The 24722-nt window shown below is 38.0% G+C and overlaps 1 protein-coding gene across 1 annotated transcript in view; it reads right to left on the minus strand.

Annotated features, from left to right (window-relative positions):
- The window catches only part of Cngl (Cyclic nucleotide-gated ion channel-like), a gene marked incomplete at its 5' end in the record, with an annotated part of 316907 nt that overhangs the window by 130539 nt on the left and 161646 nt on the right, over nucleotides 1-24722 (minus strand). Inside the window, one exon of the mRNA XM_090368676.1 lies at nucleotides 3035-3140. Within this exon, the coding sequence (XP_090224802.1) occupies nucleotides 3035-3140 (106 nt within the window). The remainder of the gene's footprint in view (nucleotides 1-3034; nucleotides 3141-24722) is intronic.

A 24722-nucleotide genomic window follows, 5' to 3' on the forward strand; every position in this document is an offset into this window, starting at 1 on the left:
TTTCCGCATCCTCCGTATTTGGTGGTGACGGGCTCAAACCCCGGTCTAATCAAGAAGCGTGCGCTACGCACTGCTGCTCCTTCCCACCTGGCTACGGAGGCGCCTGTAGTTCATACATGCTCCTGAGTTTATGAATATAAATTGAATATAAATAAAGCTCTTGTTTAATGGTTTTTTTTTTTTTTTTGTTCTTCATCCTAATTACCTTCCATCTTTAGGAGACTCAAGTCAAATTTTGAGTGTTTGTTGGTGCAATAGTGGCACAACTCAAAAGGAGAGTTAAATTTTCGAGTATTCTGGTTACCCATAAGGGAATGTTGATCAAGCCAGCCTAATTTTGGGTACTACTGGGTATGATGAGATGGATCACAATATATTTCAGCAATCATATAATTTATTTAATTCTGAAGAAACTAATTTTTAAAGCCTAATTTTTGTTATCGATTTTCTCAGAATTACAATTTTTGAGTTATGCCACTATTGCAGCCAGTGAGCGAAATATGTGATCTCAGTTCTAATCTCAATGATTTCATTTCCACTTACAGTCTGCCAAACCCAACGAACTTTTTCTGACAGAAATCCAATTATCGGATGATAGACACCGGCTGCTATCACTGCCAATGGGGGGAGTTCAGTACTCGTACTGTATTACTCCATATCTGAGATTTATATAATAAAAGGGTTGGACGTACACTTCTGTCAATATACAGCATAAGAATAAAATTGATATTTCAAAAAATAATATAAATGTACCTGAGCATTCAGAAAGCTATTTTTATTTTTCGCTCCCCTAGTTATTCTATTTCTGAACAATTATTACTCCAATACAAATACAAAATCTGCCCTACTATGGAGTATTACTACTAGTTTAAGTTGTAGTTGCAATACTGTGACGTACAGCTTAAACCTATACAAAAGTTCTCAATTCTATATGAAAGAAACTCTTTTCTAATTGATTCACATCGCTCTTCATCACATAGACGTGCAATTTCTATTGTATATATATATTTTTTTTTACGGATTAAGGTCTCGTTTTTTCGCATTCGATCAAAGTAGCATTTTGTTTTATGATTTAGACACCATCAAATCTATCTCCATTAGGATTTTCTTTATTTTTACGAAAAGAGGGAAAACGTCATGTGGAACTAAGTAAGAACTATATGGAGACTATGACACTTGCAGAATGTAGTGTTCAGCTGAAAATTTCTGCATGGAATACGCTCAAAGTGCAAACGTATTGTCATGATGAAGCAACCAAGAACCCAGATGGAATTTTTAATGCAAGTTTTACATCGTACAGAGTTAATCGGTCTTGACTGAGGATTATAAAATTTTTACCACGCAAACTCGGATTTTTCATCCAGCAAAACAGACAAACCGACCATAGAAAACACGCAATTTACATACAAGTGTAAATTGCGTGTACAATTTACACCAAGACATCTTATAGATTTCGTTTCTTTACCGCAGAAGCAACACAATAACTACAATAACAACTGGAAGACTTGAAAAATTTTGTTTTTTCCGGAAATCTGTAAACGTGTACAAACCTTTCCCAAAGCCATGTCGTGCTTTGACTTATAAATACATGTTCCACGTCTACATGTGTTTGTACAGACCTGGTATTGTACTTCTATGGCACTGCTCTTCTGAAACAGGTATTTCGAATTTCACCAATTTCGTTCGGAACCTATGCATTAGAAACCCTTCAAATCCAAACTTTCCATTTTATGTCCTATTCATTCTTTATCTTTGCTTACATTTTCTGGAAACACTGTCTTCTTCACAGCTTATGTATTTTTGCAAAATGACAAAGAACAAATATTGAAGTGAATATTCGTAAATTTCTTCCATCTTCGCAATCCATCCATGGTGCTACAGTACTATAGGTTTATGAATCTTAATGTCACCGTTCTCTTGCTAGATAAATTTCAAAATTACCTTTCACTTCCTCTATATTTTAGAAATGCAACAACCATTTCAATGTACATACAGCTTCCGTTACCTTCCGCATTCGAGTCGTGTGTAAGTGCAGATAGTCTAATCTACATTACCAAAGCTTTTCAAGCATATGATAAATGCTTAGTGCAAATTGATTTGTGTCGGGCGGTGTTAGTTGTGAAACAGTTTCTGTTAATTAATTAAATGCCATCTGAAATGGTTCAACTATATAGTTGACCTACTATGCGATTTAACTTTCTACTGTATATCCTGGCGAGTGTTAAGGATATATGAACGTGATCCTTTAATCTGTAATGAATTAACCTAGAATCAGGCGGTGAGCGATCAAGGTTACTTAGCACACACTTTGAACTATGAATACAGAAATTATACATTTACAGAGATGCTACCCTCCGTGACAGTATAGTGGTTTCCTCAAATGTCACTCGTTTGTAGTTGCGTTCGAGTCCCGTCGATGATTGGTAGAATTTCTGAGGTCCTCTTCAAGTGAAGCTTAGTTAGCCGATTTGAAAAATTATAATAATAATAATTATTATTAGAAAATGCTGCTGAACCGAGCGAAGTCTGTAACTTCCGATGAATTAAAATAAATAAAAAAAAATTTAAAAAAAAACGTATTTTTAAAATTTAATTCATCAGAATATTTCATTTCGTTGAAAAAGTTTTCCAATTAAATATAAACACTTCATACATTTCATCACCGAAGAGTTACTTTAATGATGATGGAGATCTGCATCTCAAAAACGCAAGTACTGTACTTTTAATAAAGCAATTTTAAAAGATAGTATGCTTGTTTATTGTTTACTTCACTCAATGATTCTTGAGATTATGCGATGTATCTGAAAAGTTATATAAGAAACAACGGTAATTAGGAGAATAAAAAATTTATATGCTCGCAGAGTAGAAGAGCTATGCAATAAGATTACTTTTGAGGATAATTCTTTTAGTTTTATAGTTTCGGTCAATATCTATAGATGGCGCGCCGGAATATCCTTTCATTGGCAGAAGGTGGATGAATAATGAACTATCAACAAAGCAGTTCATCTCAGAGACAACTACAAATAAATCAAACCTTTTTCAACGTTTTCAGGTTCACATGGAGGGCTAATTCGGTCTTCAATTTGTCTGGCAGGATGCCAAGAGCAGAATGGATATCTCCACCTCCTTGCATGCGACCCCTGGTGGAAAGAAAGAAAATACTGATTTAGAGGCGACACAAAAGTAGCTATTTGCTAAATTTATGGACTGATCGCAAACTTAAATAGGTTATATATTCTAGACAGACAGACAGACAATCACTTAACTGACTGCAGAAAACTAACGAAAACTCGTTCACGTCAGTGTATCGCTGTCTGGATGACCTCCCTGGCAAGAACGGAGAAAACTAATTTATGTTTCAATCAGTTTTTCGTGACAGCACATCTGAGATTGCAGAAGTGCGGTGTATTTCTAAAAGAGGGGTTAGTATATTGTACAGATTTTGACGGCTACTGATCGAAGTGTCTAAGGGAGCGATTCATATACTTGTGTTTCGAAGGTAATATTACAATCCACGGTGTATGTTTTATAAACTCCTTATACCTTGCGTAAAGGAATCCACCGAGGCCATTTGTGGCATATTAGGGGCATTAAGATAAGATACTGTTTACAGATTATAATTCTAGTTAATTAATATTATCAATAACCTCAGATTTATCAGAAGTTATTAATAATAAGAGCAATTGAATTTATGTAATTTAAACAGGTATATGTTTTACAGAGACTGACTAACAGATGTCGTAAATGTGAACGTAATTTTAGTCAATACGAAAAGAATATAATCCATCAATCTTTTCTGTGTAAGGTTGTGCAGTCAGCTTTACACTGAATTAAGTTGTCATTAGGTTTTTTTCCTGCCGGTTAAGTAAACGTCTGTCTGGTTAAAAATAAAGTAAAATGCCAAAGTCTTCTCCTATTTTTTGTATTAATTTATTTCTTAATTATATGAGGCACGAAAACGGATTCAACAAAATAATTTTAACAATTAAAATATGCAAATAGTACGAACAAAGATCGAAAATAGATAGTTCGCCAATAGTTCACCAGTGAACTATTGGCTTTGCCATTGCCAGAAACAGAAAGTGAACTTGCCATTGCCAGAACAGCCTTCTGTTTCTGGCAATGACAAGCCCTTTTTTGAGCCAACAAGTCGCAAGTGTTTTTTGATCTCCTGACTGGGTTTAGTTCCTTTTTGTTTTGGTATGTCTCGATACGATAGAATATACTTCGACTAAAAACGGCTGGTCTAGACAAACTGCGAAGTGTTTAGCACAGGTTAGGCAACATCAGAAGTATGCCTAAACTATAATACGCGAGTGAACGCTGATTGGTTACTTATCGCATTGCTATGTTCTGTCTGTCCATCTGTTCATAGCCATATACAGTATTTCTCATTAAGAGTGATTACAGATTACTACTGTAAAAGGAGTTACATAATATCTAATGATGAATATATTAAATTGCAAATTCATGTTTTGTAAATTTGTGGCCATTCCTTCATGATGCTGTTGTCGCCAGACGTAATCACCGCTAGTTGGTAATGGTGTCTGTAACTGCAGGCTACACGACTCGGCAAAAATACATTACTCTGCCATTTGGTCAGAGAACTCCAAAGGCACACACATCGGGTCTTCGATTTTTAACCTTTTGCCAATCGTACAATAAAAGGTTCTTCGGGTTCTGTTTAAAATTCTCAAGCTCCACAGCTTGAGAATTTTAACAATTCTCAAGCTGTGGTTCAGACTTGGTTCTAGTATAAGCTGTACAGAATACAGAGTTCAACTTAAGCGAGATAAAATCTTTATTTATTTATTTATAATGAATGCATAAAAAAAAAACTTCAAAAGTATACTCAATAGCACATCCGTTTTCAGAAAAACTGAAAAAAAAAAAAAAAAAAGATTCAAAATTATATTAATGGATAATGATACCATATTACAAAGGGTCGACCGTGCTTAACATGAATTTTCTTTGTACCACACACTGTACGTACAAAGAAGAGAAAATTTGTTTTTTGCTATAACAGAGTAATGTATTTCCACTGATTTTATATATAAGAGTAAACCAAGCTGCGTTTTCCATACGGCAAAATGGATTTCAAAAAAGGCCAGCGTCCCTGAAATCTATAGCAGCAGTAGAAAATCTAGATTCAAATACGCAATACAGAAGTCAATGAGTAAGAAATAAATTAATGGATGGCGTGTCTAGTAATAATATTTGCTGATAACAGTCGGGACCAAGATCACTCCGAAAGATCAAAGTGTGATTTCATTCATTTATCACTTGGAAAAGATGAAGAGGAGGTAACACGCACTCCAATTTATAATGAATATTCAAGGGCATATGACAAATGTTACTTCCACCATGCATTTTCGCAGTTTGTTGAAGTGGTGAAAATTACGCGGGGAGGAATCTTTAAATTCTTAGTCCGAAACAGATGTTGGAAAATTAACATTGAAAAAAGTCAGTTTGAATATTCTGTTTGTATATACACTCGTATACACAAACAATGATACCAACATGGCGTGAATGACGGTAATGCCTATTGAAATATACATATTATTGAAAGCCCATTTAATAAATGCACTAGTATACACAAATTGTATAAGTCAAAATACAGTCAAGGCAAATAAGTACAAGGACTGAACTTCTGTGACCATTTTTTTACCTCTTTAACCACCCTCAGAGGGTGTAAAGTTTATGTTCATATTTTATTGTGAGAAAAGAGATCGCATAATGGGATAAGAGAGACTTATCAGCTTGTCTCCTTGTCTTTCTTTCATGTCCACTGTTATATTATTTTCTTGTGGCATCACGGAAGAGAGTTTTATTAAACCAGACGTTTCGGGATGTTTGAAGTTCATTTAAAACTGAAGTTTTAAATCGTGATTCTTACACTGTGCTTTTACCAAAGCCAAGTTTGCACTAATTCGAACTCTAACTCTCTCATTTGTCTGTGTTCTGAAGTTGAAAATCACTGTCTTCTGGAGGTCCGTGTTTGTCTTTGGTTAAATGTAAGCTGTCTGCGGTTGTCAAGCAGCCTGGAGCAGTATTCGTATGTCTCTATCTCACCTTTAAAATTTTTTAATATAAGTCTTGATGAGGACGGCTCTTTTTCTAATCTTCTTGCACTTAATCTTATTGCAATACAGATCAATTTATATGCTACTTTACATTGCTTACTATGAGAAAGTAACTGGTCTTAACTTATTTTAAACGTAGAATGAGGACGTAGGAGGGACCAGGACAGGGTGCTAATACTACCGCAATAGCATGAAACCTTCGCGGGTAGCACAGTTGGTAGAATCTCCGTCTTCCCCGCACTGGTTAGAAAAGACCTGAGATCTAGTCCCGTGAATAAAGTGAGAAACTTTTATGGGCCTTTTTCACAATGTGACTGAGTTAGTCGGTCTCAGGCGAGGGTACCGTGGTTTTTTCTCCCGGAAACTCAGGTTTTTCGTCCATCAAACAGAAAATCGACCACAGAACACACACAATTTACAGATAGCATATACGGAGCAATATGGCCTTAGTCGCTGATGCTCCTAAAACCCCACTACAACAACAACAATCCACTTTAATTAGGGTCTTCCTAGGCCTCTCTTGCCTTTTGGTGTCAATTCCTTTTTTTTTCTTTTTTTTTTTAACTAATCTTGTGTATTTTTTCATTCGGTTGATTTGTTACATTGCATTTTTGTCTTCTAATTTTTTATTCAGTTGTTTTGTGAGTTCAATTTCATATTCTTCTTTTATTGCAGACTCCTGACCTTATCCTTTTATTAATTTCTGCGTAATCTACGTAGTTCCTTCTTTTGTGTGGTTTCATTTATTTGTTTATTTATTTTTTTGTGTGTTTCGACTCCGCTTTCGCATCCGTATGTCAAAATATATCTTCCAACTGCTTTACACAATCTTCTTTTTGTTTCTTTTCTTAGGTTCTTATTGTTCCAAACAGTATTATTTAAGTATCTAGCCATTTTGTTAGCACTGTTTGCCCAGTTTATGACTTCTTCCTCTAGTCTACTGCTGTGTTAATTCCTATGCCCGTTAGCCGTTCTACTATTTTTCTTCTAATTCAAACTCAACTCTTACAGGATCCATAGAAAATGTTACCGATCTTGTTTTTTTACTGAAATTTTCATATTATATTTTGCTGCAGTTTTCTTAAATCTCTGCAGCAATATTTATAAATCATTTTCTCTTTGTGACAGAAGTACTGTGTCATCTGCATAATTTATCATTTAAATTCTTTATTTCCTATTTCAACACTTTTCTAATAATTTTATCCATAATAAAAGTGAAGAGGGTTGGACTCAATGAAATCATTTGTCTTACACATTTTCTGATTGGTACTTCTTTACGTAATGTGCTTTCAGTTTTTATTAGTATTTGATTTTTCCGTATAAATTTTTTTCACTATTCTGATAAGGTTTTTAGGTATATTTCTTTCTTCTAATACATTGCTGCAGTGGTTTTTAACCTTTTTTTAATAACGGCACCCCTAAGTAATTTATTTTATTTTGCGGCACCCCTACTCAATTTTTTGTCTGTTAGATCCGATTCTCTGTCTCTCTCTCTCTCTCTCTATATATATATATATATATATATAAAATATTAAGAAAAATATGTTATATGATATTTATTACAATAATATAATTATAAAAATTACATTTCATAATACAAATTATATATATACAGTATATAATTTTATTCTTTATATAGAGGTACTAAGTAAATATCAATAATAGATCACCACAAAATTAAAAAGGTACTGTACACCATTTTATAATGAAATATACATATAAATTTTAAAAAATAATAAGTTTAAGTAACTTAAACTGAAATTACGTGGTACCCCTGGAGTGTTGTTGCGGCATCCTAAGGTGCCGCGGCACAGCAGTTGAAAACCACTGCATTACTGTATGGATGTTCAATACATCTTCCGTTATTGTGCTATCTATCAAATGTTTTTTCCATATCGAAAAAAGCACTGGAATACTAGCACATTAAATTCAATTGCCTTTCTATAATTTGTTTCAAACAAACCCTGTTCAACCTAATTTACCAGAAACAATAGCCCAGTCGGATCACCGAGAAATTTTCCTGTTCATTACATAAATATAGCTTTTTATAATTACCACAGACCCATCATATATGCATATGCGCCTATTATCTTCACCATGTCCATCCGTCTGTTACAACTCGGCTCCCAATGGGCGGATTTTGTTGAAATTTTATATTTGTGACTTTTAAAAATATTTGTTCGAGCCATTCCAAATTTCATTAAAATAGGACAAACAGAAATCCGGAAATTATTATTTCTTTTTTCCATACAATTTGTACGGAAAAAAATAAATTCAAAGATTAAATTCGGTCTTAATACAGTATTATTAGCTTTAGATAGTCCGTGCATGCTTCGTGGGTATTGTTATGTAAGATTCGTGAACATGATGTAGCTTGTGCAAGATATATACATCATCATCATCATTAGCCATTTTAATTCACTGCAGGATGAAGGCCTCTCCAGCAACTTGCCAGTTCTTTCTGTTTTGTGCAATGGCCATCCATTTACTACCCATAAATTCGTGAATTTCATCTGTCCATCTCCGTTGTTGTCTTCCAGGTTTTCTTTTAGCTCGATCGCTCCTCTTGGGTACCATTCTGTTATTTTCTTAGTCCATTTGTCATCATGTCTTCGAGCAGTGTGTCCTGCCCAAGTCCATTTCAGTTCTTTGGTTTTGATAAGAATGTCTTTTACTTGTGTTTGTTGCCTAATCCATGTGTTTCTCTTCTTATCCAACAGTCTCATTCCTAATATAATTCGTTCCATTCTTCGCTGTGTAGTTCTCAGCTTCTCTTCCATTCTTTTGGTGAATGCCCAAGTTTCACTTCAATAAGTCATGGTGGGGAGTATACATTGGTTCATTATTTTACGTTTCAGACAAATTGGGATAGTACTCCTCAGTATGTGACTATATACATATAGCCATATACTGAGGATATATACAAATAGAGAAAAAAAGACAAAAAAAAATAGTATACGGGAGAAGAGTAATAAATATTATACACTTGTAATTAAACTGAATGCCAAGTTTAGAGATAGTAAAGCTACAGAATTTTATTAAGTGTTCTTTAAAGTTATAATCTTGGTAATTAATTTATAAGGAGATAATTACACAGTATTTACTTTTCACTTCTATTAATCACAGAAAAAAAATTAATTTAATTTAATAAAAAAAAAAACAAACCGAAAGCGCCTGAAATGTAATGCACTGTCTTTATTAACTAAATTGTGAGAATATACAGACTCTGATAAACGTGGTACACTTACAAATAAGTATTTCCTGTTATTCTGGTAAACAATCAAAGGTTGTTCAGAAGCCAGTAGACTTACAGACTTCTCATGGAACAGCAGACATGGAATGTAGACAGTCACGGAATTTGCCAATTACTTTAAATTTCTAAAAACTTCAAAATATTCGTTATCATCAAAGCACCATATATTCACCAATACACTTAATGCCATGACAGTAAAGTGATCCTACCTAGATCAAAGCCAAGAAGCACTTAAAGAATGAACATTCCAAGGAGGCAGATGGTATTTTGCTCTTTTTCTGAAAACGCTACATATTACCAGTCAAGTTACACCTCATACTTTTGAAAATTAATAATAAATACATCATTCCATCTAACATATATAATTTCGAAATATAAAGAAACAAACACAAGGAAATAAAAACTATACGTCCATTACCTAATGAAATTATGTCGCAAAGATTTTCACATCATTATTTGTTAAAAAATGAAATAAATATTTCGATCGACTTTTATTGTGCCGGGAGTTTTATTTACGCATGGAATGGGCTTGATTGTACTAGTTAATCTCCTGCTGACAATTCTTCATCAAGAAGGTGGATGTTAGGCGATCGTCCACGAAATTTACAGTGACTTTTCCAGGTGTTAGGTGTGTGTTAAGCGTTAAAGCAATTAAGGCCATAAGGCAGCAGTATATTGTGTCTGAAATTGCGTGTATCCTTTGGTCGGTTTGCTGAACGGAAAACCAGTGTTTCCCGGAGGAAGAAACGATGCAGTCCTCGCCTGAGACCGACTAACTCAACTACATTGTTAAAAAAATTAATAAAATAAAATAAATAGATAAAAATTCCTCACGTCGCTGACGGGATTCGAACTCAGAGCTTTTCTATCTGGCACGAGAAGATGGTGATTATAAAAGCTGTGCTATCCACGACGAATAGGTGTTTACAGTGAGGTAGGTCAGAACAAACAAACAAAAAAAAAAAAAAAAAAAACTGGCAGAGAGTAATGTCCATCCCTGAATAAAATAGTGATTTCGTATAGCATAATGTCCGTTTTTGTAGCTGTAAATCTTCACAGGAATATCTTTAAAAACTTACACAGTTGTGGTGGTAGAAGTCTAGAAGCAGAATATTTCATATAGCCGGATTTATTTATGATAAGAAAATATCTCATCTAGATTCGCACTATTTCTTATAATGGGTTCTTGTAATTGTTTTAGAAAACGGAAAGTAGTGGTTCTAATTTCGAAATAATATATACATCATTATGATCAACATTGCATACATAGAGGAAGACTATCCCCCATGAGTCAAAACAGGCGAATCAGAGTGTGTGCGCGTGTGCGTGTGCGTGTGTGCGTGTGCGTGTGTGTGTCCTATGGAAATCTAGCTAGTACTACTGCTACTTTCTGTCTACAAATATTTTGCTTTCAGCTTGAGTGTTCCATAATTGTAGTTCCTGTTTCATTTGGAGAAATTTTTTTATTCACATGTGGCTGTCAAATTTTTAGCCACTGGTCTTATATCTTTGGTTTTTGTGCCCTTTTTTTGGAGAATTACCTGCTTCTTGCAGGTAATTCTCCAGGAAAGAACACAAGATATTTTTGTCAAGAGGATAGTAGTAGGGTGTTAGGAGAATCAGGGACTAAGGCCATATTGTTCCGCATATACTGTCTGTTGATTGCATGTGTTTTGTGGTCGATTTTTTGTTTGTTGGTACAAACAAAAAATCGACCGACTCACCCAGCGAAAAACCCGAGTTTCCGGGAGAAAAATCCATGCTACCCTCGCCTGAGACTGACTCACCCAGCCACCTTGTGAAAAGGTGCATAAAAATTCCTCCCGCCGTCGATGGGACTCGAACTGAGGTCTTTTCCAATCGGTATGGAGAGGGCGGTGATTCTACCAACTGTGCTACGCACGAGGGCTGTCAAGCGGTACTTGAGATTTTTGAGCTACAGTGTTTGAAAAACGGGTATCAGCTGAGCGACCTGATCGAGGTGTTTACGGCCACGAAAGGTTTGAGTAAACTAAATGTCCAGGGAATTTTTACCCTTAGTCACGTGTTACACACAAGACCTTTATTTTATTTTTGACTTTGGTCCTAGATAACCTTGCTCCTTCCATCGTTTTGCCCATACTAACAGTAATACCAATGGTACCTGAAACGTTGGCAAGTCGTGTTATGGAGGAGTAACGAATAACGGTATATACGGTTTTCCGAGATGGTCTTTGGGTCTGGAAAGTGCCCAGAGAATGTTATTTGAAAGTGTGTCGTTCGAAATGCGAAGTTTGTCTATCAGCGTCTCAGCTGGGATCATTGATCACTGTTCCTGGAATAATGAATGCCGAGTCGTACGCTGAGATTCTGGTCAATTCTACTCTTCCTACATTGTAACAGCAGCATGGAGAGAGGACTTTTTCTGTTTAATCGTGACAATGCACCATGTCATATTGTACAGCCTGGAGTGACTTGGCTTGAAGACATGGAGTGCAAAAGATTCACTGGCCTGCCCAGCTATCCCAACTTAATTCCAATGAATATTTTTGAGATGAACTCGAACGTTAGCTTCGGTCTAGACCCGAAATCAGCTACTGTGATGAAAGAGCAATGGACTAAAATACCGCCGTCCTGCTAATAAAATTTACTTCGGAGTCTATCAACAGGAATACATTGTGTAATTAAAGTTAAAGGTGGGCCGAACATACAGTATTATTAAATAATGTATCAATAAAAGGTTATTTAAAACTTATTTTTCGATAATATGGTGTATAATGGAACGTGTATGCATTCATTTTCCATCCTTTCGAATTAAGATTCTTTTTGCATGATTTTTAATTGGTTCATGATTCCTTCAGAGGTATCAGAACAGAATGTGGTGCTTTTAATAAGAATTCCGCTAAATGGTGTCACTTCGATGTAGAACAATGGTCCCCAACCCACGGTCCTTGGACTAGTTTTATGCAACTCTCAGTTAAAATAGGCCACTGCTTGATTAGCTACTTATAAATATGACTTTTTCTAAATTTCCTTAAACGAATTGTTAACTAAGAACTGCGAGAAATTAATTGAACCTGCAAATTTGATTTTTTGTTGTAGTCGCCACCCATAAATTATTTAAAGAATTTGTCTTTCAAGGACACTTGAAAAAAGAAAAGTTGTGAGGAAAACAGCTCTCTTTATAAAGGACCTGCAACACAGCCCTCTGCCTCAGAGAAGAGAAAAATAAGAGTGCTGCGAGCTGAATGATAGATGGTCAAGTGATGGATTTTTTCTTTAGGAAAATTATGCAAGGGAAAAGCAATTTGCGTTGTTATGTCATTACGAAAGCGTAAAATGTGTCCACGCTTATCTTCATCAAAAAGGGGAAACTTTTGATTATGACTGTTTCTTAATAATATCTACACGAGTCTTCCGAAATTTGTTATTTCTGAAAGCAGTTCTTTGATTTAGATTTATACAGTAAAACGTAAATAGTATTTCTCATATTAAATTTCAGGTCGGTAACTAACGTTTTTTCATATCGTATTTCCATTAATGAGGTCTTTAAGGAGGGGAAAGAGGGAATATTGTGTGCTTCCAAAATTTTAGAAAGTAAGTTATTACTTTTTACATTACTTTATACTTTTACTAGAATATAGACGGAGAGACGTTGGACTTAAACATTCTCGTTATGTTCATATTTCTGTTTTTGCACGAACGTAGGCTCTTATTACAGACTTCATTTAATGTAGCCCACTTATGCCAAAAAGTTAAGGACTCTTGTAATTTTATACATTAAAAAACCTTGCTTTAACAGACTATAGTCTGCGCGGGTCGCATATTGTTTATAACCACTGTACTCCTCGCACCAAGTGGAAAAGGCCTGAGTTCGAATCCCGTCAATGATGCGAGGAACTTTTATGGGCTTTTTTCATTCCGTGGCTGAGTTAGTTGGTCTCAGGCACAGATAGCAAGTACATTCTGATAGAATGTGCCTTACTATGAGCATGGAATAACAGTACATTGGTGGGACTACCCCAGTTAGAAGAAAGAATCCTGCCCCCTCCCTCTCCCTCTCCTGGAAACTCGAATTTTTCATCCAGCAAAACAGGCAAATCGACCAGAAAACACGCAATTTATGGACATGATACATATTTGGGCTTATAAGTTTGGTCTTGGATGGCTTCAATATGACTTTTTTCTTTTTTTTTTTCTTAACAGACTATAAGAGGAGAGGCCTGTACGCTATATGCAATTATGTGTTAAATTTTACAGAAATACATATGGTCACTGAAGTTGCTAGAATGTTTGGTCACTGAAGTTGCTAGAATGTTATGAAAAAGTATTATGCTATGAAATAAGCTGTGTGAAAGCAGTGTGTTACATTTCAGGTTTTCTTGTGTTTTTTTTTTTTGTTTTTCTTAAATGAATTGAATTTTCATTTTGTATATTTAAGAGGTAGAGAGTAAAAACGTAAATAATTAATGAAGTTGTTACTAATTAAATAATATATAAAAGTTAATTCTTTTCACTTCAATGCCGATGTTTGATGATTTCACTTCAAAGTTTCGTTAGCCCCACAAGGCTAACGAAAGTGCACTCTGTTTCATTGTGAAAATATTTTAACTGAAAGACCTTGTTCAGTAGACGCTGACTGTTATTTCAGAAGTTCCTTAAATTAAGATCTGTTAAAGCGAGGATTTACTGTATTAATTTATTTCTTATGCAAGATGGTTATGAAGAAAGCATATATTTCTGAAATTTTATACGTATATTAGTGGAACCGTGGTGGTCTCGGATGGTGATGGTGGTATTAGTGTTTAATGGTAGAAAGGCTGCCACAGCCAAATTGTAACTTTTTGTTATACACTGCTCGACAAAATTAATAACAGAACACCTAGAAAATGTGGTGTAACTAGTGCAGCTTGCGATGAAGCGAGATAAAATTTGGTATTGTGGTGTACCAAAGAATAACGATGAAATGAAGAGACAGAGAGAAACTTCCGACAAGTATAAGGGTCATTTATAGAGATTGTATAAGAATAATGAAAAAGGTCACATTACAAAAGTCGATACAAGATGCTCGAAAATATGGTCACATGACATCAGTACTGCGTATGATCCCTCCACCGGCTAAACAGGTGTGACGGCAGAGAAACATGCTCGATATAAGGGTGTCTATAAGATTCTGTGGCATTCTTCCACCAGCACAGACCTCAGCTCACCAAGTGACCAAAGCGTTGGCCATCCTTGGGCGTACAATGCGACGCCCAAGGGTGTCCCACACACTTTCGATTGAATTTAAGTCTAGGGATCGTGCTGGCCACGGCAGTCGTTGGATATCTTCAATTTCAAGATATTCCTCCACCACTTGACTTCTATGTGTAGTGGCGTTGTCGTGCATGAAAAAGAAATTCTGGGCCAACAGTACTCCTAAAAAAGTCGCACATAGGGTTCGAGGATCTGTTCTCGGTATCTCTGCGCAATTACGGCACCCTAATCAAAAACACGAAGAGGGGTGAGGGTGAGGCCGTTGATCATTATTCTGCCCCACAAAAGAACACTGCCTCCACCGTAAGTGTCCCTTTCTCTGATGTTGGAGGGATGGTACCGCATTCCTCGATGTCTCCAGATGAAATAATGTCTAGAATCTGTTTATAGGCTAAAACGGGATTCGTCGAAACTGGTCATGAACATGTGACTCCAAGTCATGTTCATGGCACCAGTTTCGACGAGATCTGCGGTGGTTTGGATTTAATGGGATACAAATCACTGGCTTCCTTGCGTAGAATCCACTTGAATTGAGCCTTCTTAACATTAACAGTCAGTCCGGTTGGAAATGTTTTCACCTGTGGCTACATCAACCTCAAGGGACAGTTGATGAGAGAACATCGTAGGGTTCCGTCCTGCTGTTAGAGCCAGATAACGGTCTGTTCTGGTGGACGTAGCCCTCGGGCGACCTTTGGCCCGTTCTTCTTGTAATGGTTCCTGAAACTGGTTCCATAGTGCCGTACTGTCTCCTGAAACTGTTTCCATAATGCTTAGACGACACTGCGTGACACATTAAGCCAACGTGCTACCTCCGTCTGTCCAGCTTAAAGTCATCCAACGGCCCGACATCTCAAAGAATCATTTAAACGACGATAACTTACCATCCTGAGTACTGGAGATGTGGCTATCCGACTGAGCATGCCAAAAAAACGGGAATGAAGTGATGTGTCCAAACCCATGTTTATATATAAATATTATGCAATGTTTATATATAAACATTGCATAATGTGCGGCTCTGTAAGGTCGTAGATTGATTTCTATTAGATTCTCGGAATTTGTATGCTAGGACCCTATTATATCAATCAAAGGGCGCCTCCGTAGCCAGGTGGGAAGGAGCAGCAGTGCGTAGCACACCCTTCTTGATTAGACCGGGGTTCGAGCCCGTCACCACCAAATACGGAGGATGCGGAAAGGTCAGGGAATGACCACCGCATATTCCGGAGCAATATGGCCTTAGTTGCTAATGCTCCTAAAAAAAAAAAAAAACCCAAACAAACAAAACTATTATATCAACTATTCGCCTTCGGCGACGCTGTTTACAATAACATTTTCTTCTGTTAAAAATTTGTCGAGCGGTGTATTAAATGGAGCAAATTATGCATTTAATAGATTGTGTTCTTAAATTAGACCAATTGCGCTGCTTGCTAATCTAGGGAAGATCTTGGAGCGGCTTATGGCTCTTTGACTAACAATTACAGCTCTGTTTCAACAACAAAATCTCTTTTCTGCCTGTCAATATGGCTTCACCCCAGGTCATTCTTGCGAGGAGGCGTTGTCTGACTTTGTCTGGCACATTGGAAATTCTAAATCCAAGTTTGAACTAGCTATTATGGTCGACTTCGAGGGCGCCTTCGACACTGTCTGGTGGGACAGCGCCCTTGAACGTCTCCGGTCTTCCAGATGCCCCTTTCATATGTACAAATTATTTCAAAACTATTTCTCTGACCGCTCAATAATTGTTAAGTCAAAATTCCTCCAAGTCTCTAGGAAGGTTTTTCGAAAGGCTCCTCCGTAGCCAGGTGGGCAGGAGCGGCAATGCATAGCACATGCTTCTTGATTAGACCGGGGTTTGAGTCCGTAACCACCAAATACGGAGGATGCGGAAAGGTCAGGGAATGACAGCCGCATATCCCCGGAACAATATGGCCTTAGTTGTTAATGCTCCTAAAAAACCAAATAACAACAACAACAGGTTTTTCGAGGGTTCCCCCAAGGTTCAGTCCTGGGGCCAGTTATCTGGAACATTGTGCTTCAAGACTGGCTGGGCCGCTCTCTTCAGAATTGCAAAATTTTTGCTTTCGCCGATGACCTGACAATTGTGGTCTCCGGTAGTTCTCGTGCAGTGTTGGAGGTGAATGCAAACCGGATTTTAACTGACCTTTCCACCTGGTCATTGGCTAACAAACTTAAAATTAATTCATTGAAAACAAAAATGATGCTTTTTAAATCCAATTTGGATCTCAGGCGGCCTCCCCAAGTCAAAATTTTTGGCAAGCGGCTTCCTATGTCACAGAGGCAAAGCTCCTTGGGGTCATTATTGACCATAAGCTTTCCTTCTATCCTCATCTGATTCACATAAGTACTAAAATCAAAAAATTCACAGGGTCAATTATTAGAATTTCCAGAGGGGAGTGGAGTCTCTCTAGGAAGTCACTCTTTCTCTTATAATGCTGTTTTCCTGCCCATAGTCACCTATGCAGCAGGAGCTTGATTTCATCGGGCCACCAATTCCAAAATGAGGTTAAAACTGAATTCCATCTAGCGGAGCATGCTCCTCTCTATTCTCAGAGCCTGTAGAACAGTTTCACCGCTGCAGTGCAAGTTATTGTGGGGTCCCTCCCATTGGATCTATTTTTCATCTATCGTGGCCTCTGCTTTCGACACAAAAAACAAATTCCTCCAGAATTACTTGGTATCCAGCTAAATTTAAATGAAGATCCTAAAAAAATAGAAATCCAGATGTTTTAACGAGCTAATTAGCATCTAGCAGACACCACCGTACTTGGAGCGACGACAAGAAAATTCCTGCCTGATGTGACCTTACTCTCTAAATCGGTTAAAACCTGGTGCTCCTTAACTATGGAAACTTCCTTTCTGGTAACTGGACATGGCTCTCTCAATCAAAAACTCTTATCAGTTTCGATTGCATCGCACCGATCACTGCAGCTGCGGGAATACAGAAGATTGGAGTCACCTGCTCTTTAACTGTGCAATCTACGACGACCTTAGGGTGAAGCTCCGAACTGACGTTCCAGATCTCTTTCCGGGGCAAGAGGAAATGCTTCTGCATAATAAGAATCATCTCTCAATTCTTTAGAACTTTGCCTCCGAGGTGTTGCTCGCAGAAAAAGAATCAACGCCAGAGTAGCGCACTAAAACAATCCACCAAATACTACTGTGTAACCGGAACAATAGTTTGCTTCTCTGATTTGTTTTCTTCTATGGTTCATGTATGCATGAATTGTCATTGCACTGATTCTAAAGGTCAGCAGTTCCACATCTGAATTATCCTGGATACAAGAGTACTTATTGAAGACTACATTTTTTTTTTTTTTTTTTTTATCAGTCCCAGAATCTTTTTTTTTTTTTTTTTTTTACTATTTGTTTATTATTTTTATTTTATTTATTTATTTTTTCTCGCTAATGATGTTTTTTTTTTTTTTTAACCAGCACCACGGGTTGTATTTATTTCATTTTATTTATTTATTTTTTTATTATTATTTTTTTTTAATTTATTTATTTTCTCTCTCGCTCCTTTTCCTCTGGAATGGGGCCCCGGAGGAATCTGGCCCGCCTTTTGGCAACATCAGGTGGGTCAGAGTCTCTTTTGAGGCATTACGTGCTCTACTGGAACTTGCTCACCTTCCCGTGGTGTGGAGGAGTACCCAGAATCATCTGTCCAGGTGACTGATGCTTCTGGGTAGCCAAGTGGCGATGAAAACACGCACAATACACACAAACCTACGTCACACACATCTGGCCCATTTATAGTGATACTGTTTCTCACAGTGACACGAGGCGGAGTTGAACAGACGTTCTAGGTGCCGCCCATTACATATACACATGTTCTTAAATTATGACGCAGTTTAATTCGCTTTAAATAAAATTAATACCGGTAAGTTTGCATAGTCCCCTAATGTGTTAACGGTTCGCGCGCGCGCATATGTGTGTGTGTGTGTGTGTGTGTGTGTGCGTGTGACCGTGAGAGAGATATTTTAGAGTTGCGGTTCTCTCTCATAAATGACTACATTCTAATTGAATGTACCTTACTATGAGCGTAGAATGACAGTACAGTGTACTATATTATTATTTTTTATTATTATTATCTGTTTATTTCCATAAGGAAACCACCCCGGGACGGCAAAGTGCCAGGAGGGTGCTAAGTACATATCAGGGTACGAGATACTACGTGCAGTGGGTTACATATACTGAACACGTAGTCTCGTCCCGAAATATTATATACACATTTTATGTTTAATACATACATACAGTATTTACACATTTATGATTGTGTACAAACATTATACAGCTCATATATTTACAATTCATTAATAATTCCACATATAACTTACATATTAACACAACTGTTACAGAAGGTATATTTTTACAGTCAACAGATTATTATTGTTCTTAAAGCAGAAAGCTTCACTTTTATTCACAATTCTTTAGTACTTTGCAGCCGATTCATATTTCAGTAAGTCTGTACGAATCCTGGAAGATCTCTTTCCGGTATGTTGCATCCTCACACAGTTTTTCGGCATCTATCTGTAGTGAGTTAAATATTCTCGCTGCATTTGATGGGAAGAATCTTTGCAGGCTACTAAGATTGTTCAGGACTGAACGCAGTGGATTATTTAGTTCTCCGCAACGTCTAGCAGTGGCACGCGGTTTAACTAGAATATTATCCAGGACTGGAGCATCCACTCTGCCTGTGAGCATTTGTGCGAGAGTGTGTATGTTCCTGTTAATTGTCCGCTGCATCCAGGGTGTGATGTTAAGGTTTGAGTAGAGAATGGCCCTTGAGATAGTAAAAGGGTGGCCAGCAACTCTGTTAAGCCATCGCAAGAACCAGTACTCGATCCCAAGGACGGACTTATAATGTGAATCTGGAGCTGAAGACCAGATTTGCGAGGCATACATTGCAATTGGCAGGACACACATTAAAATGTACTTGGTCGCTAGCTGAGGATCCCTAATTCCTACCAGTTCCTGCCTAGTAGCCCATAAAGCGGCGAATATTTTTGTCTTCATATGGGCGAAGTGTTGAGCAAAGGTGAGTCTGTCATCCCACTTAAGACCCAGGTCCAGGTGAGAGTGCACTTTTTCCACACTAGACCCGTTCACAGAGATTGAGATGTCATTTTTATTCTGCTTGTAACTTATGGTCATTTGGGCAGACTTCTGTGCATTAATACGGAGCCCGATGCAATCCAGGTAGCTCTCAAATTCTCGGATTGTGCTATTTGCCATCTGGCAAATACTTTCTGCTGATTCATGGTCTTTGGAAGTGATGAAGAATTTTACATCGTCAGCATATGTTATAAAATTGTAGTACCGTGCAAGAAACGGCTCCAGGACGGCCGCGAAGAGAGTAGCCGAAAGAACTCCCCCTTGAGGCACTCCTTGCGAGATGGTAAAGCAAGATTGTAGCTTTTGGTGCTTAACAATAAGTTTCCTATGTTCTAGCAGGCTGGTTATTATAGTTAACAGATTTCCTCTTACATTAAAATAATTCTTTAAAATCGCAATGAGCGCTGGAGTTGAGACGTTGTCGTAGGCTGCGGAGATATCCAAAAAAATAATATCAATTTGCTTTTTCTCATTTAGTGCTTTCTGCACGCGAAAAAGGGTTTCCAGTAAGTTTGTTATTGTTGATCTACCCGAAATAACTGAGTGCAAATGTGGTGGTCTATGGCTGAAGCAGTGTTGATTGATGGTGGGAAGAAGCGCTTTTTCGAATACCTTCTGTAGGGTGCAACTAACAGAAATTGGTCTGTAATCCTTAGCCAATTTTGGGTGTTTAATCTTTGGTATTGGGGTTACAATGTAATTTTTCCAAGCTTGCGGGAAAGCTCCTGACCTGATGATTTTCTGATAGATGTGCAGTAATAGATCTATTATAAATGGGCTACTTATTTTAAGGATGAACATTGGAAATTTGTCTGGTCCAACAGTGGCCTTATTGGGCAGATCGTTGATTGCTTTCATTACGCTCTCTTTGGTGATTAGTATTTCACTCAATGGAGGTCTTGTTGGTTCCTCTCTTGCCGAATAGTTTCGCTTGTTTAAATCTTTCAGGAATTCCAAAATTTTGTTACCATTATCAGTGTTCTCAATTTGATTCAGTCCATGCAGGTTACTAAAAGTGTTATTAGCCCATTCCTTGAAAATGCATTCTGTCATATTCTCTGTGCTATTTCTATTGCTAGTAATTCTTTTTGCTCGTTTTAGTTTGTTATGAATAACACTGCAGTGTGCCTGTCGTTTTGCTTTGATGAAATGTGCTCTTTCTTTCTTATAACGAATGTGATCGGCAGGATGACCCGTTCTTTGCCATTTTCTATACAGTTTTTGCTTCCTGAGGAAACTTGCTTTCAGTTGTGGGTTAAACCATTCTTTTGTTCTCTCAGATATTTTGATTTCTTTTGCTGCTCCTTCCAATGCTGTTTGGTATAGCTTTTTAGTGATCATTTCTAAAGCTTCGTCTACTGGCTTTTCTTGCAGGTCATTCCAGTTGTAACTAGTCAGGTGACTGAGAATGACCTCTGCATTAATATACTTCACGGAGAAAAGATACTTCCTTTGCTTTTCCCAGTTCGTGTGGTTACCCTGCATGTATTTGTGTATCTTCAGTGCTGCTTCTATTTCAATGGGATTGTGGTCCGACTTAAATTTTATGCAGTTTTGCGTTAGCCTTATGTCTAAGGAACTATGGTACAACAGGTCAAGTTGCTGCATTCCCCTTGTTACTGGTGTCGGAAGCTGCGTCAAGTGCAATGCACCCAATGTAGCATCCAGCTCTTTCTTGGCCTCCCTGTGTTTCGGAAGAGGCAAATTAAAATCTCCCGCTATTATTGTGTCGACTGATGGCTTTAGATTTGCAGCAAGCCAAGCATAGAGTTCGTTTCTTGTCTCCTTTGTGTGCTCAGGTGGGAGGTATATGATGCATATCTGTATTTTCACGTGCTCTTTTGAAAAGGTAACGCAAATCCCTTCAAAATTATTTGAATTGGTTTTTCGTTCTCTTATAGACTGGTATTTATTTTGATAGCAAATTATAACTCCCCCCCCTCGCCTATCTGTTCTTCCGGTTCCCACACATTTGCAGTTTGCTGCCGCAGTTAGCCGATCTAACTGTTTTCCATTTCCCAACCAGGTTTCGATTAGGCAAATGAAATCCAGGTCCCCGTACATCATCATCGTTTGTAGGGTGTGGAGCTTATTTGAGATGCTCCTCACGTTTTGTGCAAACAGGTGGATGTGATGTTCTGCATCCCCAGCTGGGGGTAGTTTTCTTGATTGCTATTGAGCCCGATTCCTTGCATCATTTTTAACCAGTGGTCTGGCCCATCTGTCTCTGTAGGGCTTGACTAAGGTACCTACTGGCCAGGCGCTTACGTCTTGTAGGCGAGTTGCCTTATCTGGTGGACAAGAGATTATAAAGGAGGAGTAAGCTGGGTGTCGTGTTTTCACTTGCTTTACTTCCACAGTTATCCCATGTTCGCCCTCACACATGGCTTTAATATTTTTGGGCTGTGTTGTGGGTCCCAGCCTTGATACAAAAATTTGCTCTCTGGTTGCAACGGAAGTAATGTTGTACATTTCAGAAAACCGTTTGTTTGTTTCTGGTGTGTTACAGGAAGACACATTAATACTTTCTCTGTGAACTGGATTATGTCGTCGGCTGTCATCGGCAAGACTAGGCATGAAATTTTGGGATGGGCGGGTTTTTCTACCCTCAAAAGTGTTATGCTTTTTAGGTAGCATAGTGATGTGCGCATAAGTGAGTGGGTTTGCAGGAACATGATTTGAGGGGGAAGATGTAACTCTCGCGATCGTACTCTTGGAATACATGGATGCCCCACTCATTTCAGTTGATTCCTGTTGTCCTAATATTTCTGAGACTTCTTTATTTTGGTTTCGACTTTTCCTAGTGGAATGTGTGGAGCCATTTCCTTGTGCTGCCCCTAAAGTTTCACTGGATTTGGTGCTATTGCTTGCGAGGTCCTGCTGCAAACAGACAGTTCCCGGCTGGGCTTGAAATTCACATATTATTTGGCTGTCTTGTAGTTTTGCAATTCGTTCTGATATGTTTTCCCCCGAATTCAATTCTTTTCTTGTCTTCTGTTTCTGATTTTGAATGCTTTCTGTCATCCTGTACAATCCATGCATACCACTTCTACTTTTCTTTGGGTAGCTCTGCCTCGCATAGCAAGTTTCGTCGGTTACGGGGGCCGCTGAGCCACCTTGTGCAACGAGGACTGATTCAAAGCATCCTAGCTTTTCCTCCAGTCGTTTAAGGGTGTGCAATATTTTACTGTTTTGTTCTTTGAGAAGAAAATTCTCTTCCTGCAGTTCCTGTAGCATTTTATGTACAGGGATGAAATTGCTCGCGAGGTTTTCAGCGTATTCCACAGCCTGCATCGAAAAGGGGCTGATGCAGTCTGCAAGGATATCCTTTAATTCCGTACGCGAGACATATTCTTTACGGTTCTCCTCCTGCCTTTCATCCGGGCTATGATTGCTCCTCTGTCTAGCGAAAGCCCCTTCAGAGTGCTCGCAGTCTTCCGGGCAAATATCGCATCCCAAGGTTTCAAAAATTGATCCTTCAGGATGGCCCAAGATGCCATTTCCAAGGTCAGTCTGAGAGAGGATTTCTCTTGTTGCTTGTTCAAGGTCATTAATCTGTTCTGTGCATGAATCTTCACAAATGACTTCATTAGGCAATTCTTCATTATTTTTCCCTGTTTGTTGCCTACAAGCGTCACATTCAAACTTGCGTTTTCTAGTTTTGTTTAATCTCTTAATATCTACAGAAGTACAATCAGGCTTATTGCAATAGTTTTTGTGACAAGTAACGCATTTAATTATGAAGTCATCATTGGTCAGACATATGCAGCAAGTAAGCGGCACGGCTGATGCGCTGAAATCTGTCATTCTGAAATGCAAATGGAGCCGGAATTTCAGTAATTTCGAGGCAGGTAGTCTTTAGTACAACAAGATAGGGCACTTCTATCGTTCGATGACTAGCCTATGAAATATGCAGGTGGAAATGGGGGAGGTTTTAATCCCTAACTTTGTCACCGTTTGACCTTGTCCAGAGCTTAAGTGCCGTATTGCCTTAAGCAGAATATTGCTATGTTCCGCTGCACTGAATCGCTATAAACCAACCGTTCCTTTCAACTATTACACGAAGTATGAATGCTTAAAATCAAGATTAGACATATTACCTGTTCAGGATTCCATTAGTAGACACTATATCCAGATTCCACTTCTCATAAGCTCTCTGTCAATATGCAGTTCATTTATGATTCTTTCAGATTAACTTAGGTATTTGAGTATTTTTAGGAGCACATAATTCAGTAACTCACTGACCTGATCTCGCTATGCGCACGCGCCTATTGTAGAAAGGACTCCAGTACAGTGTACTGGAGTCATTCTTTCTTCTAAGGTGGGACTTCCACCTTAGAAGAAAGAAGGGTGTCAGGCGAGTATGACCTTTAGCATTATCATTAGTAGAGGCATCAGCCAAAAAAAAAAAAAAAAAGAAAAAAACCCATTCCCATTTCACTGATCCATTCATTCCAAATGTATGTCTAGTTCTGCCTTGAATTTATTTAAGCTATCAACTTTCACAACAGATGGAAGTTTGTTCCAGCAATCAACTACCCGCTGGCTAAAGGCAAACTTCCGCACATCTATTCTACAACTGTCTTTCCTCAGTTTGAATCTATGCCCCCTCAGGTTTGTAATCTGAGCAAGCTTTGTAATCCCATAGCATTAAGCCTGCTCAATCCATTCAAGGCCTTATACACCTCAATCAGATCCCCTCGCAGGTGCCTAGTCTCCAGAAGCTGCAATTTGCAGAACTTAAGCCTTTCTTCATAAGAGCACCCCTTTGTTCCCTTCACCTGTGCATATTCTGGAAAATACTAATTCTTCTCGTTAGTTCTGTCTGAAGCTAGAGCTCCACAGCCGGAGTTCTTGTTTAATCCGAAGAAGTTTATTATTTATTTGAGTTTTCCAGAGTTACAGCCATTGTTGTTTACAATCGTTTTGGGATACCTTTATAATCAGTACTGTATATGGTTCATGGAAATGAGTTGAATCGGCGTGGACAAGATGCTTTGCAGCCTGATCTGCTCTCTCAC

The sequence above is a fragment of the Mastigoproctus giganteus genome, chromosome 1, assembly GCF_048544385.1.
Source record: "Mastigoproctus giganteus isolate SK-2022 chromosome 1, ASM4854438v1, whole genome shotgun sequence".
Lineage (NCBI taxonomy): Eukaryota > Metazoa > Arthropoda > Arachnida > Uropygi > Thelyphonidae > Mastigoproctus > Mastigoproctus giganteus.